This window comes from Oncorhynchus nerka, linkage group LG4, assembly GCF_034236695.1.
Source record: "Oncorhynchus nerka isolate Pitt River linkage group LG4, Oner_Uvic_2.0, whole genome shotgun sequence".
Lineage (NCBI taxonomy): Eukaryota > Metazoa > Chordata > Actinopteri > Salmoniformes > Salmonidae > Oncorhynchus > Oncorhynchus nerka.
Window position 1 is genome coordinate 55,715,307 of NC_088399.1, and position 16,578 is coordinate 55,731,884.

General features: G+C 44.3%; 1 protein-coding gene across 5 annotated transcripts in view; it reads right to left on the minus strand.

Moving 5' to 3' along the window:
- LOC115128227 (sodium bicarbonate cotransporter 3-like) overlaps positions 1 to 16,578 on the minus strand; it is a 60,731-nt gene that overhangs the window by 13,975 nt on the left and 30,178 nt on the right. For 4 of the 5 annotated variants that reach the window (XM_029657897.2, XM_029657896.2, XM_029657898.2 and 1 more), the window contains exons 4-13: positions 16,065 to 16,203; positions 15,299 to 15,459; positions 14,881 to 15,069; positions 13,415 to 13,786; positions 8,141 to 8,223; positions 5,766 to 5,923; positions 5,424 to 5,511; positions 5,058 to 5,204; positions 4,429 to 4,538; positions 1,379 to 1,553 (exon numbers count right to left, since the gene is read on the minus strand). In XM_029657897.2, the coding sequence (XP_029513757.2) occupies positions 1,379 to 1,553; positions 4,429 to 4,538; positions 5,058 to 5,204; positions 5,424 to 5,511; positions 5,766 to 5,923; positions 8,141 to 8,223; positions 13,415 to 13,786; positions 14,881 to 15,069; positions 15,299 to 15,459; positions 16,065 to 16,203 (1,622 nt within the window). The remainder of the gene's footprint in view (positions 1 to 1,378; positions 1,554 to 4,428; positions 4,539 to 5,057; positions 5,205 to 5,423; positions 5,512 to 5,765; positions 5,924 to 8,140; positions 8,224 to 13,414; positions 13,787 to 14,880; positions 15,070 to 15,298; positions 15,460 to 16,064; positions 16,204 to 16,578) is intronic. The other variant, XM_029657899.2, reaches the window with a different exon arrangement.

Here is a 16,578-nt window from a genome sequence, read left to right on the forward strand (position 1 = left end):
ATGTCAATTAGCCTATTGGAGGTGTACCTGTGGATGTATTTCAAGGCCTACCTTCAAACTCAGTGCCTCTTTACTTGACATCATGGGAAAATCAAAAGAAATCAGCCAAGACCTTGGAAAACAAATTGTAGACCTCCACAAGTCTAGTTCATCCTTGGGAGCAATATCCATACGCCTGAAGGTACCACGTTCATCTGTACAAACAATAGTACGCAAGTATAAACACCATGGGACAACGCAGCTGTCATACCGCTCAGGAAGGAGACACGTTCTGTCTCCTAGAGATGAATGTACTTTGGTGCAAAAAGTGCAAATCAATCCCAGAACAACAGCAAAGGACCTTGTGAAGATGCTGGGGGAAACAGGTACAAAAGTATCCATATCCACTGTAAAACGAGTCCCATATCGACATAACCTGAAAGGCCGCTCAGCAAGGAAGAAGCCACTGCTCCAAAACCGCCACAAAAAAATAAAAAATTGCAACTGCACATGGGGACAAAAATCATACTTTTTGGAGAAATGTCCTCTGATCTGATGGAACAAAAATATAACTGTTTGGCTATAATGACCACCAGCCGAAGAACACCATCCCAACCATGAAGCACGGGGGTGGCAGCATCATGTTGTGGGGGTGCTTTGCTGCAGGAGGGACTGGTGCACTTCACAAAATAGATGGCGTCATAAGGAAGGGAAATTATGTGGATATATTAACAACATTTCAAGACATCAGTTTGGAAGTTAAAGCTTGGTCGCAAATGGGTCTTCCAAATGGACAATGACCCCAAGCATACTTCGAAAGTTGTTGCAAAATGGCTTAAGGACAATAAAGTCAAGGTATTGGAGTGGCCATCACAAAGCCCTGACCTCAATCCGATAGAAAATTTGTGGGCAGAACTGAAAAATTGTGTGCAAGCAAGGAGGCCTACAAACCTGACTCCGTTACACCAGCTCTGACAGGAGGAATGAGCCAAAATTCACCCAACTTATTATGGGAAACTTGTGGAGGGCTACCTGAAACGTTTGACCCAAGTTTAACAATTTAAATGCAATGCTACTAAATACTAATTGAGTGTATGTACATTTCTGACCCACTGGGAATGTGATGAAAGAAATAAAAGCTGAAATAAATCATTCTCTCTACTATTATTCTGACATTTCACATTCTTAAAATAAAGTGGTGATCCTAACTGACCTAAGACAGGGAATTTTTACTAGGATTAAATGTCAGGAATTGTCATAAACTGAGTTTAAATGTCTTTGGCTGAGGTGTATGTAAACTTCCGACTTCAACTGTATTAGGTGACATAGCACAGATAGAAGACAAACAGATGTAATCGGAGTGGCATTCATTGACACTCATGTACAAGGACCCACTCACTATGTTGCCCTTTGTGGCCTCGCCCAGCAGCCCTCCGAAGGTGATGACAGGGGACATGCAGGCGCAGTAGAGGAACAGGATGGAGGCCAGACACTGCAGGTTCAACGAGTCCCGGATGTCGCTCCAGTAGAATGGGGCCTTCCGCTTTATATCCATCACCAGGCCTCCAAAGATCCTAGAGGAAGGGAAAACCACAACACATTGCAGCAGGCTAACGGAAGTAGCAGCAATATACTAATGGGGTAGAGTACCCCAGATAACATCTTGTACTTCTGGATTTGGTTTTTATACCATATAGGGGACCATAACATATTTGTCGACTCTTTTGGACCTTCCATAGGGTCGGCAGATATTTTTTCAGGACCAGCAGATAACATTTTCAGACCATCATCAATAGGGTCTGCCAGATTACTTTTTGGAGCCTGCAGAGAACTTTTGGGGGGCATCACAGTAGGTGAATGGCAGTTCATTGGTGGTACAGATTTTTTGACACTTATTTCACAAGCATTCATTCACATTTCCCTATGGGGTTGGACACTCCTGCTCTCAGACCCAGATACCAGTCAGCCCATCTTTCTACCTCACACACTCACCTAACTTACACAAGCACAAATAAACACTCTACAAATAAACACACTCTACAAGCAGCCATGTGATCACAGAGGCTTTCACACCTAGAACCTGAGTATCTATTTATGCCAGCATTTTATGCCAGCATCGTAATTGTGCAGTCATAATGATCTATACAACATTAAAATCAACCATTCAATATCCGTGGTTATGTGCTGTGCAGTTATGTTCATGACTTGTCACAGTATGTAGGAATTGTAAATAACAATAGTGGGGATATATAGGGGGTACCGGTTCAATGTGTCAATGTGCAGGGGCACCGGTGTCGAGGTAATTATGTACATGCAGGTAGGGTTATTAAAGTGGCTATGCATAAATAGTCTGGGTAGCCGTTTGATTAGTTGTTCAGGAGTCTAAAGGCTTGGGGGGTAGAAGCTGTTTTAGAAGCCTCTTGGACCTAGACTTGGCGCTCCGGTACCGCTTGTCATGCTGTAGCAGAGAGAGCAGTCTAATACTAGGTTGGCTGGAGTCTGACCATTTTTAGGGCTTTCCTCTGACATCGCCTGGTATAGAGGTCCTGGATGGATGTGTTGTTACCTAACCTCACCACCTGGTGGAAGATCATCAGGAAGTCCAGGATCCAGTTGCAGTGGGAGGTGTTTAGTCCCAGTCCTTAGCTTAGTGATGAGCTTTAAGGGCACTATGGTGTTGAACGCTGAGCTGTAGTCAATGAATAGCATTCTCACGTAGGTGTTCCATTTGTCCAGGTAGGAAAGGACAGTGTGGGGTGCAATAGAGATCTGTGGGTCTCTTGGTGCGGTATGCAAATTGGAGTGGGTCGAGGGTTTCTGGGACGATGGTGTTGATGTGAGCAATGAACAGCCTTTCAAAGTATTTCATGGCTACAGATGTGAGTGCTAGTAGTCATTTAGGCAGGTTACCTTGGTGTTCTTGGGCACAGGGACTATGGTGGTCTGCTTGAAACACGTTGGTATTACAGACTCAGACAGGGAGAGGTTGAAAATGTCAGTGAAGACACCTGCCAGTTGGTCAGCGCATGCTCGGAGTACACGTCCTGGTAATCCATCTGGCCCAGAGGCCTTGTGAATGTTGATCTGTTTAAAGGTCTTACTCACATCGGCTGTGGAGAGCGTGATCACAAGGTCATCTGGACCAGCTGATGCTCTCATGCATGTTTCTCATGCTGTGCTTCCCTTTATAGCCTGTAATAGTTTGCAAGCCCTGCCACATCCGACGAGCGTCGGAGCCGGTGTAGTACGATTCGATAATAGTCCTGTATTGAAGCTTTGCCTGTTTGATGATTCGTCTGAGGACATAGCGGGATTTCTTATAAGCTTCTGGGTTAGAGTCCCGCTACTTGAAAGCCGGCAGCTCTGCCCTTTAGCTCGGTGCGAATGTTGCCTGTAATCAATGGCTTCTGGTTGGGGTATGTACGTACAGTCACTGTGGGGACGATGTCCTCGATGCACATATTGATAAAGCCAGTGACTGATGTGGTGTACACCTCAATGCCATCGGAACAATCCCGGAACATATTCTAGTCTGTGCTAGTAAAACAATCCTGTAGTTTAGCATCTGCTTCATCTGACCACTTTTTTATAGACCGAGTCACTGGTGCTTCCTGCTTACATTTTTGCTTGTAAGCAGGAGGATATGGTCAGATTTGCCAAATGGATGGCGAGGGAGAGCTTTGTACTGTGTGTGGAGTAAAGGTGATCTAGAATTGTTTTCCCTCTGGGTGCACATTTAATATGCTGATAGAAATGAGGTAAAACTAATTTAAGTGTCCCTGCATTAAAGTCACCGCCACTTGGCGCTCCACCTCTGGGGGAGCATTTTCCTGTTTGCTTATGGCGGAATACAGCTCATTGAGTGTGGTTTTAGTGCCAGCCTCTGTCTGTGGTGGTATGTAAAACAGATACGAAAAATATAGCTTATCATGAGATACTCTACCTTGAGATACTCTACCTCAGGTGAGAAAAACTTTGAGACTTCCTTAGATATTGTGCACCAGCTGTTGTTTACATAAATGCATAGGCCCCCACCCCGTGGGGCTGTTGTTCTATCTTGCCGATAGAGTGTATAACCCGCCAGCTGTATGTTCTTAATGTCGTCGTTCAGCTACGACTCGATGAAACATAAGATATTACAGTTTTTAATGTCCCGTTGATAAGATGTGTGATTTCAGTTCGTCCCATTTATTTTCCAGCGATTGAATGTTAGTTAGCAGAATGGAAGGCAAGGGCAGATTAGCCACTTGCCACCTGATCCTCGCAATAATTATTTTGCCTTATCAACTCTCCTCTATGGGGCAGTTTCCCCAGACACAGATTAAGCCTAGTCCAGGACTAAAAAACAAACTCAAAATTGAATCCCCATTGAAAATGCTTTTACATCTAGAATTAAGCTTAATCTGTGCCCCGGGAAACCTCCCCTATGAATTCATATGTCTAACTCACCGTCCGGTTCTCTGCAGCTCGGGCCCAGCTCCGTGGCCTTCATCCTCCTCCAACATCTCCCCAGAGAGTGAGGCCGACCCATTGGGCTGGGAGGGTATCTTCCTCTTCATCTAAAGGTGAGAGTCATTATAGGTGGAGCTCAGTTTGTAGAGCATGGAGTTGGCCACGCCAGGGTCGTGGGTTCGATTTCCACTAGGGCCACCCACATGTATGCATGCATGACTAAGTTATTATAGGGCTGACATATTCTCTACTGCCACCAGGAGGCACAGTCATACACATCATCAAAAACATAATGGAAAACTACCATGCAAGCCAGTGTTCGTCAGCCTGGTCCTGGGGCCTACAGGTGGTGCAGTGCAGGCTATATCGCCAACCTAGTATTAACACATCTGATTCAACTAATTATCAAGCCCTTGACTAGTTTAATCAAGTGTGTTAGTGCTCGGCAGAAACAAAAGCCTGCACCTCTTGTGGGTCTCCAGGATCATGATTGAAGAGCACTAAATATGTGACCAATATCTAAAATCAGGTTTAACTTAACTTCAGACATCTATGTATATATATTTTTGTATGGGTTTGTTCATTTTCTGATTATAGGCAAGCTCATTGTGATCTTAGACCCACACCTGCGATGGGACGTTCTTGGGGGGTTCGATTCGTATCGTGGGGTCCCATTCTCCTGGGGGCAGAACTGTCACCTGGTCCAGAAATTCATCTATCCCAGACAGCAGGTCCGTCCGGTCTTTGGCTTTGTACGCTACATCATGGAATATCTACAGAGACATGAAGGACAGAGTATAGCTTTTAAATGTTGATCTAATTAACGTAAAATATATCTAATCTGAATGCCACACCTAAGGATTCAAGGTTTCAAGGTTATTATATTCTATGCATGTCAGGGGGGGATATAATTAATGTTTATGACTGAATGTTACTAATCCTGATAAGAATATAAAATAATAATTGCACAAACAGCATGTAAAACATCTCACCTCATCTGTCATCAGTGTGGCCATGGATCTGCCAATCTCATGGTACTGAGGGCCTTTCCCGTGTGGACCCAGTAGCAGGAACAGAAATCTGTAGAGGACACAAACCATTTTCACACATTAGACTCAACGCAAATATATGTAGATGGACAGATATAGACTAATACAATGTATTTGACTCAAAACCCAACATAAGTGAGTATATTTGGTGATAGGACATATGACTCCAAATACAAATGGTTTAGGTTACTGTAGGGGAGCAGGTGCATGAATAAAACCTAGAACAAGCAGGTTAGACAGAGAAAGAGCAGTGAAAGAGTGGGGGTAGAGATGTAGTGTACCTACCTGGTGGGCACGGGCACCTCCGTGAGCCCTGTGATGAGGACGGCGGGAGACAGGCGTACGAAGGCGATGATGGGCTTCTCCAGGAAGTCCACCTCACCTACCAGCACGTTGGACGCCTCAGCGCCCGGAGGAATCTTCTTCATGAAGTTCGTGTCCACCTATAGGACCCGAATGGGACAGAGAGAGAGACTTTAGGGAGTAACAACATTATAAGAGAGTGTCTCCCAATCCCAAAGCACATTTGAGTTTTTTGTTGCACTAGCAAAGGCTTGATTAGTTGAACCGAGAGTGTTAGTGTTAGGGAGAGAGGTCTGCGCAGGAAATAATTCTTCATCCCGCTCCCGTCCACTGCTTTTCATACTGCGCCCTCTTAGCTCTTGCTGACTTCTTGTCCGACTCCCAACCGCTCCCGCAAGAACTGGTCCCGAACCCGACCACAGTCCCGCAATGTTATTTTAGGTGTATGTGACATAGCTCGCTTTGCAGCCCTGGTCCTAGCAATTTTGCCACCCTAGGCAAGATCAAAATGCACAAAAATAGGCTAATAGGTTAAAATACCCGAGATTCTCAAGTGGCCCATTATATTAGGCTATCGTATTATTGTCCTATATCTTAGATATAAGACAGATAAGGAAACCTGTTTCATTTTGTTTTGACATGTATATAACCCCTTATTCTTGGCACTAACAGTCTCCATATACTTTCATTCATTTTTTCAACTGGTACAGGGGGACCTTCAGACGAGTCTTGCAAGACCTAGAACAAAACCACATGCACGTGTTCATGAGAGTCTCACCTTTCCACAAAGGGGTCATATTAGTGAGTAGCCCAAACTGTTCAGATGCTACAGACAGAAGTTGGCAGATCGGCTGTACCGACTTCAGATGAGTCCCAAGACGCTTGTGGGGATCGTAGAGCAAACACCGCTCTACCTCTGCCACCTTTCACCGCAGATGAAGTGCGACATCGGTGGATTGAGACTCATCCAATACAAAACAAATCTCTAGCTTAAACTGACAGATTTGTATGGGGATTGTTTTGTATTATGCTAACTAGAGATCCGCGGGGGGTTTTAATACAATAGATAACACATACGAAACAGAAAGACAACGGTTCTAAATCATCTGTGGGGATATACCATACAATATTTTCAGACCAAAGTTTATCTGACCCCCACACTCATTGCATGAAAAATGCCAACCACACTGCAGTGATGTCTGTCGGGTCCCGGGGGATGCCCATGGGAATGCAGCTTTATATTGGGAAACACTGGTGTGTTGTATCATTATACAGTATCTACCTGGAGTATCTACCCCCCCATGTCTATTTCTATGGGCACAAGCACTGTTCACAACCTTCTTGCTGGTGGAGATAACATTTTGCAGGTTTAAATCTTATTTCCTGCAATTCAACACATTTTCTCATAGGGTGCAGAGAAGATTTAGCCGTTTTAAAGCAATTTTTTTTGCAATTCTATACATTTTACCATGTCTAATGTGTATTCGTGTGATATTTGAGTGACTCAAACATGGGCTAAAAAAACGAGCTAAAGAAAAGCTAGATGATCTGGACATTTCTGACAAGTTATAAATAGCTCTCTGAGGTATGCAATGACTGACATGACAAGAAGAATACGGATGATGCACTACTCAATTTCCAAATTTCAAGACTAAGTTGAAAACCGCACTGAGTTCCCCTAGGGGGCGGACCCAAAAGTTTGGGAACCATTGGCGTAGAGGGAGAATATAAGGGCAGTACAGAGCAATGGAGTTCCTTTCGTCACAAGGTCGTTTGCGTGAACTATTTAAGAGAGCTGGGAAACCTTGCCCACTGAGATGGGTCATATCTGCATCTCCCTCTTTTCAAAAACACACACACTACGTCTCCCGCTCTTGATTAGACTCCCCCAGTAAGAGGTTCCTTCTTGGCATACACATGAAAGCTGGTTAGATGCTGATGACTCCTCATGGCCGCCAGCCTACTTATTACATCGATGAAAGAGTCGTAAAATGATATAATGAGGGAGAGCTCATCAAATCCAGTTATTGAAATAAAACACCGTACAGTTAACTTTGAGACTGGTTCTTGGTTATAGAAGGCAGGTGATGTTTATTATGCCCAGAGAGTAAAGAGCTGTGGATTGATGATGGTTGTCTTGGTCCTCTGGATGAATGTGGCTGATGATCAAATCACATTTTATTGGTCATATACACATATTTAGCAGATGTTTTTGCGGGTGTAGCGAAACACTTGTGATGTAGTGAAATGCTTGTTGCAAAGTTTCTTAGGAGCTGGAAGCAGAACTGCCATCTGTTTCTTTGCCCAGTAGCAGGGGTTACCTTGTTGAAGTCCACATTGCTATTATCTTTACTGACCCCAACTTTGGAGGGCCTCCTGTCTCCGGCCTTGCTGCTGCTATCCAGGTTACTGGGGACAGAGTGTGTGGATATCAGTGGCCCTGAAACGACAAACAGACAGGGGATAGTGGCAGAAGAGTGTTAGCAATGTCAGCTCTGGAGCACCGAGGCTCCTGCTGCTCAATGCATTCTCGTGGATACTGAGATTAGAATGCCTGCTTTTGATAATATTGTGTTTTTGATATATCACACATATGCAGACAGTTTGCAAAGCATCAAAACACAATACCGGTTCTCATATTTAAAATTTGAGAAGCCTTAATCTATACAAATATGATGTAGCCATACTCTGATCAATTAATTACAATTATTTTTCTATAGGTTCTCTTGTATAGGCCTAGACTACCGATGCATACTGCTAAATAGTATTTGATACAAAGTTCAATTTATACAATCTCAAAAGACCTTAATTAATTGACAACATAATGAAACTTCATTATGGCCTGCAGTGGTAAGGGTTCAAGAAATTGCACCTCAACTTCAATGCGCCCTATAGCCATGTGAGGTGAGCCGTACACAGGAAACGCCAGCACTTCAGCAAGGGAGACGTGCATTGAGGAAAGAACCACAGAAATGAATGAACTGTAACATAGCGACACCACACACTCCACTCCTTCCGTATCAAGTCACCTAGAACGTAGAGGAATGTTCAAATGAATATGAATGGGTGACGGTCATCCTTGACCTGTGACCTATGAGGCAGCCATGTTGGGACGAACAGAAGCGCTATTGGTCACATTCCCTACAAAGCCCCTGGGAGTGACAGGGATTAGGGGAGATTGCATCCGGAAGCTTAAACCCGGAATGCGCGCTCCATGCTGAACCTCAGGCCACGCTCTATATGTACAGTAAACAAGTTTGACTAATCAAATCATATCATTCCAAAACCAGGGGCACACTGAGGACAAACACTACTGACTCTATGATCATTTTGTCTTCATCTGCATACCAAGAGTTGACACTACATGTTGTGTGGTACTGTGACATGAGTGCTGCAGTGGCATTAGACAGTTCTTACTAAAGAATCCGGCAGTCAAAAGGTGAGCAGGTGTACTGTATATATAGTTGCAGCCAAATATTGGCACCCTTTCTTCTCAAATAAGTAAAAAATATGTTATTGTTAGATTATCAACGTTGTAGAACCAAATTGTATTTTTGTAAACTTCAGTCAATTTTAACGAAAATAAAGACATGGACAAAATTATTGGCGCCCCGGTAGTGGTGCGTGGGTCAGCCGTTTGTTCATCCGCAATTGCTAATTGCTAATAACCCATCCACAACTGCCCGACTATGTGACAAAGTGAAAATCTGAGCCCCGCACCCAACCCTAACCCGCATATATAGAACATGTGCTTATAGGCTACAGTCAAAGACTGCAGAACGATTTGACAGGCGTTTGTTGTTGCCTGTTTTAGATGTTTCTGCTTATAATTTCTGACATTTTGGTAGGCTATTTGTTTGTCAACTTGTCTATAATTAGAATAATGTAGCTTCTCATTTGTGATATATGTTGCCCTAGAAGACTAAATAGAATGTAATAGATCAATTGAATAATTAATTCTTCAATCTAGTTGACATTGGTCCATTTTTCTCTGTCTTCTTTTGCGTAGCAAAGAAGTTTAGGGCCTCTGGGGAAGAAAGAACATTACAATAAAGCAAAAATAAAACCGGAAAGATTTTCTGTGTAAAATGTCCTAATGACATCAGTTTGACCGGCTGTGAAAACGACCAAATTTGTTTCTGATGGGAGCTTGGTTCCCAAAGTTTCTAAACTATACCAAACCATCTTTGGGAAAGTGTCACCATCATTTTTGAATTGAGGAAGTGTGATCATGATGCTTTGTGCACGTTCAAGGCCCCCAGGACCAGAGTCAGCAAAGAAACCTCACAGCATTATCAAACCTCCCATCTTTGATTGTAAGGAGGGTGTGATTAATTTGTCAGTAGACACAGTGCTGATTTGTATTTCCAAAGAGCTCAAATTTTGTTTTATTGGTCCACAGAACATTGTCCCCGGGGTTTATGCTTGTTAAGGTGGGTTTATGAGAAGTTCAATCAGGCTTTCTTGTGTCTCCTTCAGCAGTGGGGACTTCCTATGTTTACCAACCACCAATTTAAGCATTCAATAAAGAAAAGAACACCCTCCCAATCAAACACTGGGGAGGTTTGTTAATGCTGTGGTGTTGCCATGCTGCCTTTGGCACTGGGGTCCTTGAATGTGTACAAGACAGCATGAAATCAGCAGATTATCAAGGTGTTTTGGAGTGCAATGTTTGTTGGCAGTTATCTTGGCCAAAGGCTGTGCAACCAAGTACTAGCTCCAGGGTGCCAACAATTTTGTCCATGCCAATTTAAGTTTACAAAAATACAATTTGTTCTGCAATGTTGAAAATCCAATAACAAAAGGTGTGGAGACCAAATGTTGTTTTCAAGTTCAACTTATTTTATATGAAATAAGGGAATTATTTAAGAATATATTTAGTTCACAACTGTATATAAGCCTTGGTAGGAAGACTGATGATGATCGGACTCCCCTGATGCTGATACAGTGTCGATTGCAGTTATAACTCTCAGGGTCAATTATGTTGTTAGCGGACACTAACGGAGAAGAATAGCCTAAAGTGACCCCAGGGCCTGATCAGGAATGAGCAGCTGCATTCATCGTGTGTGGGATGCAATGAAGGCATTTGACTCTCTATTGAATCTACAATAACTCTCTATAGCCTGCCATTAGGGAGAGGTGGTTTACAAAGCAATTTTGTCGGTGAGATAGCTGGTTTGGGTGTTATAAGGTTTAGCCTAATAGTTCCTAGAAATCATCCTACACTTCCTGTCTATGCAAGCATGGGATTCAAACTCAAATGAACGATACTCAGAACGAGGTGAAGTAAGTGTCTAGTATTTGGTTTCTTGGCAACTGGTTGTCAAACATGGGGTTCAAACTTCACTCGAGCGATACTCACAACGTGGTCAAGTACAGTATATAGTTTCTTGGCAAACGTTGTCTCCTAGACAGAAGTAATGGAAGATTACAGAACCTCACTAGTACCTATAATAAGACAACGAGTTGGCCACCTTAAATCATGTTTCCCTCCAAACTAGAAGTCTCTAGTTCTCATGACCCAGCCTTCCAGTTCAGCTCTCTTCTACACACACTGCTATAAATACAGGGGCTAAATACTATCCAAGTCCGGGAAGAACAAAAACGTCACTGTGGATGTCACTGGGACTGAGAGAGTTACGTGTCAACGTTAAAACCCTCCCACCTCAACCCCTCTCTATGTCTTTATATTTAGCATGCTGTTTGCACATGTACTGTAGGAGTCCCTTGCTAGGCTCTTCATGGGGAAAACGTCTGAGACGTGTGTGTTTATACTCAGGAATTATGGAGGAGGCGCCAAACGATGCTTCTCTGGAAAAATACAAGATATTTTACGTTTTTTAAGTCCGTCCTGGTTGTACAGTATATTCACAATGGGACAGTCATGGAGAGAAGTGACAGTAACTGGAAAAAATTACCCAGAATATGAGACCTGTCGACTCTCTTACACTGACTAGACTAAACAGGCCTCAAGGGATGGAAAACTTGCAGTCAATTAAACACCTTCAGGGTCTCATTTTAGGACTGAATGAATAAAAAAAAGGTTTGCAATGAAAAAGTGGACGAAGAAATAATCACAGAACCAGAGTGAAAGGTGAACTTCTCTTCTCACTGGCCCAAATATAATCTCTACTGGCCAGAACATGGTGTAGTTAAAATGCATTGGGGTCATACAGGGCCTATAGGTTGGCATGCTTTCTCTCTATGTTTAGCTAGTAATAGGCTACATTTGGTTATTATGCTGTAGAATATAATTGAGCAATGGAATCTAGCAATATCTAGCAAAATCATCATTTAGAATTGCAATTGTATTAATTGCATTCACTTTTGCTTCTAAAGTATGTTATTTTGAGAGGATCTAAGAATAGGATGCTTCCCCATTACGACAACTGCCTTTCAAAAGAGAAGACATTAATCTGGCTAAAGTAGGCTAGCCAAGATGAATGCCAGGCGTCTTTTTATCAACAGTAGCCAGCATATTGCTAGTACTATATGTTCACTCTTGAAGGTTTACGTTTATAAATCCATTTTCCTAAAGGAAATGGATTGGTGAGCGCTTCCTTTTTCATTCTGGACAGCTCACGTGTGAACGCATCAGCTTACAGGATGTACTGCTCGAGAAGTTGACTCGCGAGGAGTGTGGTTGAATGAATGACCAATCATATTGCTGAAATACAAAATAGCATGACTTTTCCACGTGTAGTCTTCAAATGGTTTTCAAGACAGCGACAGAGCAGATAACCTTGGTTAACCCCAAATTAAAGTGTCCTGTAGTCAGCTGCTCGATTCTGGGTCCATACGTGTTGAGAGATGCTAGAACAAGGAGCGGAACCAGAACGAGTTATGGGGCCGAAGATCCCCCTCCCATTGCCGAAATTCGAAAGATGCTCACACCTGCGAAATCGTGATATGTCCAAATAACCAGCTACAGAAAACAACAACAACAAAAACACCAGAACTACTGCTGTTCTCTATCCCACGCATCCCATTCCTTCCCAAGAGATTCTACGGTACCAGTTATGTTTACGTAGATCTGTCCATGAGAGACTACACAGCAGGTAAATATCAAACTGGAATGCCAAAATGCACTGAGAAGTTGCTGGCCCAACACACGTTTTCACTGGCCCCGGGACAGCGGGCACTCGTTGATGTCGGACACTGCAGAACTATGGCATGGTAAAATGATGAAAACACTTTTTCCATTCTCGAGAAGAGCCATGCACACACACTGAGCAAAGAGAAGTGGAGGGACCAAGCCAAGCAAGGTGAGGGTAATGTGGAAGGGCTGGATGAAGAAAGGTGGAGATAGAGAGTAAGGAATGTGAACAAGAAATAGTCTAGGAATGGAGAGCGATATGAGAGAAAGGGAGAGTGCAGAAAGATGTTTTGATAAGAGAAACAGAGAGGTATGCAAGAATGGAATGAGGTAGAGAAAAACCGAGTGAGGTGGAGAGAGAGAGAGAGCTGTGTGAGGTCTTGTTGAGTCAATGGAGGGGTATAAAAAGTGAACATTGCTGGGGGTTGATAATAGATTTATGGTAGGGTAGAGAAGGAGGGCACAGCCAGCATGCTGGTGCTAGTGTTCTCTGTTCAAGCCGTGACTCACACTGGCAGGCTACACAGATATTTGCCTTCTAAGGGCAGCTGCTGGAGCCCTCTAGTCTGCAGCGACGGTTGCCGAGCGGAATACGCCTCCTCATCCTTCGTAATGGCGGCGGGTGGAGACTCGTCGTCCTCAGGCGGTGACACCACCACCTCAGGGATGTCCTGGCGGACCGGGGCGGGGCCAGAAGCGCGGGGAGGGTTTGGGGAGCGGCGGGGAGTAGGAGGCGTGTTCTGGGGGGTGGTGAGGGGCGAGGGTCCGGTGGAGGGCCCCCCGGCGGAGGAGGAGTTTGGCAGGAGGAGGTTGAGGAGGATGGAGACCCGGGACTCTCGCCTCTGGGACAGGTTGGAGACGGAGGCCCCCGGCTTCAGGGAGTGGCGGGAGGCAGAGAGGCCCTCCCCTGGAGTGGCAGGAAGACACAACAACAAAGAAGGGAGAGGAGGGAGAGAAGAAAGGGAGGAAAAAGAATAAGGAGGGTAAAAGGAGAAACATATGAGGGAGGATTTCATCAGAGAGGTGGTTTTAGGGGTGCATTATCTGGTGGCAGAAGGAAGGTGAGGGGAGCTTGGGAGGAGTGTGGTTAGAGAGAGACAGAGTTGTCGAGAGGTTCTTGCAGGGGAACGGTGAGAGAGGTGAGGTGTCCACACAGAACAATAAGCTTGTCCACTCACCAATCACACAGTTACATATATTGTACTAAGGGAGAGCATTTTGGGTAGAGAGATGCTTGCAGGCAAGAGAAGAGGTGTACATACAGGTCTCGTGTTTGGTATACATATAGTGCAAGCAAGCTATGCAATATATGACATGTCACACATATTTTATACCCAGGCAACATTGCATTTAATAAAACAAAATGTGACAGTAGTACAGAGACCAGAGAGCATTGGAACTGTAGCACGAGCTAATTATTTCATTCACATAAACAGTCACACACACCATCATCTGTGTATACACCACAACCTGAAGTCATGCTCAGTAAACAAAACATATCGAAATGCAAGAAGAGCATTACCCCAACCATTCCAACATGGAGTAGAAGCCATTGTTAATTCTCAGAAGCAAAACCCTGAGACAGGGCAGCCACACATGCTCGCACCATCCGCACCCAGATTTCTCTTTCACATTGGGGTGTAGTAGTTGTCTCTATGAGGCTTATGTCCTCATCGTAGCATCTACTCACATCACTAGTTTGACACCTCCTGAACAGCCATGGTGGATTTGGTCTTGTGTGGCTCAGATGGTAAGACCGCGGCGCTAGCAACGCCAGGGTTGTGGATTGGAATCCCGCTGGGGCCACCCATACTAAAATGTATGCACTCACCTTACTGTCTGCTAAATGGCTAACATCTCATACATGATTGTTGTGGTCATATGAACGAGATGCTGTCAGCTTTCCTTTTTTTGGAATACCAAGGATTACATAGATTATTTCAACGCCCTTCGAAGATGAGGAAAAAGAAATGGAGTGTGCGCGGCGCAGGGGGATCTCACCATTTCTCTCAAGCAAGAACGGGTCTGAATGTTTCTTGCCTATGTCGGCGATTGATCGCACCAGCGGTATGCGGTTGCTGAGCTTCCTCTCGTTCTGGTGGTGGTGTCTCTTCAACATGGCCTCGCGCACCTTCTGACGCAGCTCCTCCTTCAGCTGGCCAGACGCCACCATGCTGTCAATCAACATGTCTGGACACACGTGAACACACACAGACACGGGCGCATTGTATTGCCTTGTATTGTTGTTCATTTGCAAATGAGCTTGCGTACACACACACACACACACAGAGAGATCAATTCAATTGCACCTTATTCAACCAACTTTTTATCATTGTTTATCATTGTTTACCTCTGGTGCACACACAAATCTAGCTAATCGTATAGCATGCCAATGTGAACACACAAACGTCTTCTGTACCTGCAATCTCCTCGATACAGGTGGCCCTCATGTCCAGCATGACGGTTCCGTTGAGGATGCAGCTCCTCAGCTCAAACAGGCTGTGTAGAGACAGGGTGGCCACGTAGGGCTTGCTCCAACGCTCCCCTCCATCTTCCACGTCCTCCTCAAACTTCAACCACCTACACAACACAACACACACGAATATGGCTTCAATACTCATTACTTCCATTTCCCAAACGCTGTCTAAGCACAACTTGAGCAGAAACAGACATTTTGCCTTGCCTTCAGGTGTTCACTTTTGAGAGGTAATGGAAAACCTTTGATTCCGTTTTTTAGAATTTTAACTCATTTTTTAAGATCGGTAAATTGCTGGGTATTTGTGTCTGAGCCCGTGAGCGTAGGCTGACAATGTCTGGGATGGCGATGGTGCCATGGCTATGGAGGAGGACTAAGATAGACTCACAGTCAGACCTGTAGGCAGTAGAGCTCTGTCAATCTTTAATCACACATTCACATTCAAGACACGTAACCATTCCCCAACAGTCTAGCAGCAGTACAGTTTTAGCTTTAAAAAGTCAGTTTCCCTGAATCTTTTACCACAGTCTAGGAGACTACTTCAAAATTAGTTAAAGTCATCAACGTTTCAGGGAAAACCTACGGCACCAATAAAGTGCTGTTGAATCTAGACCTGAATGAACAAAGAATGGCATAATAACATGGCCTCTCTAAAGCCACATGGACCCTGGAGTAGGGAGTCTGGAACCTGGGCTGGGCTGTGACCTACCTGGCGGTCTCCTTCCACTCAGTGGCGCTCCCGTCCCTGAAAGACAGCTCGTCCAACTCGGTGAAAAGGTCATGGGGGACGTGCTCCACATCATCATCCTCGGTACCCAGGATGAACTGCACCCGCTGGGAGGGTGTGTCTAGATGGGGGAGGCAGGGAGAGATGACAGGAGATATGGAGATGAGGAGAGTGTGGGAAGAGCAGGAGCCAAAGCTTAGCTTCTGAATAGAGTGCTGTGAATTCCTCTGCATTACAAAGAGTGGAATAATTAAATGTGTTGTGGTGGGAGTAGAAAAAGGTAAATGTGAAAGAACAGAGCCGGAACTCAAGACTGAGTGTATCAGCAAAACAATAACGTCAGAATTGCTCCCTTGTTTCTGGTTTGAGCAGCTGGTTTCAGCAACTGATATTTTTTCATTTGGGTTGTCGTATTGACAGGTTTGCTTGCAACAAACTACTTATGACACAAGGTGAGACCCAGATGCAGACACAGGAGGCAGATGGTTGGAGTCTT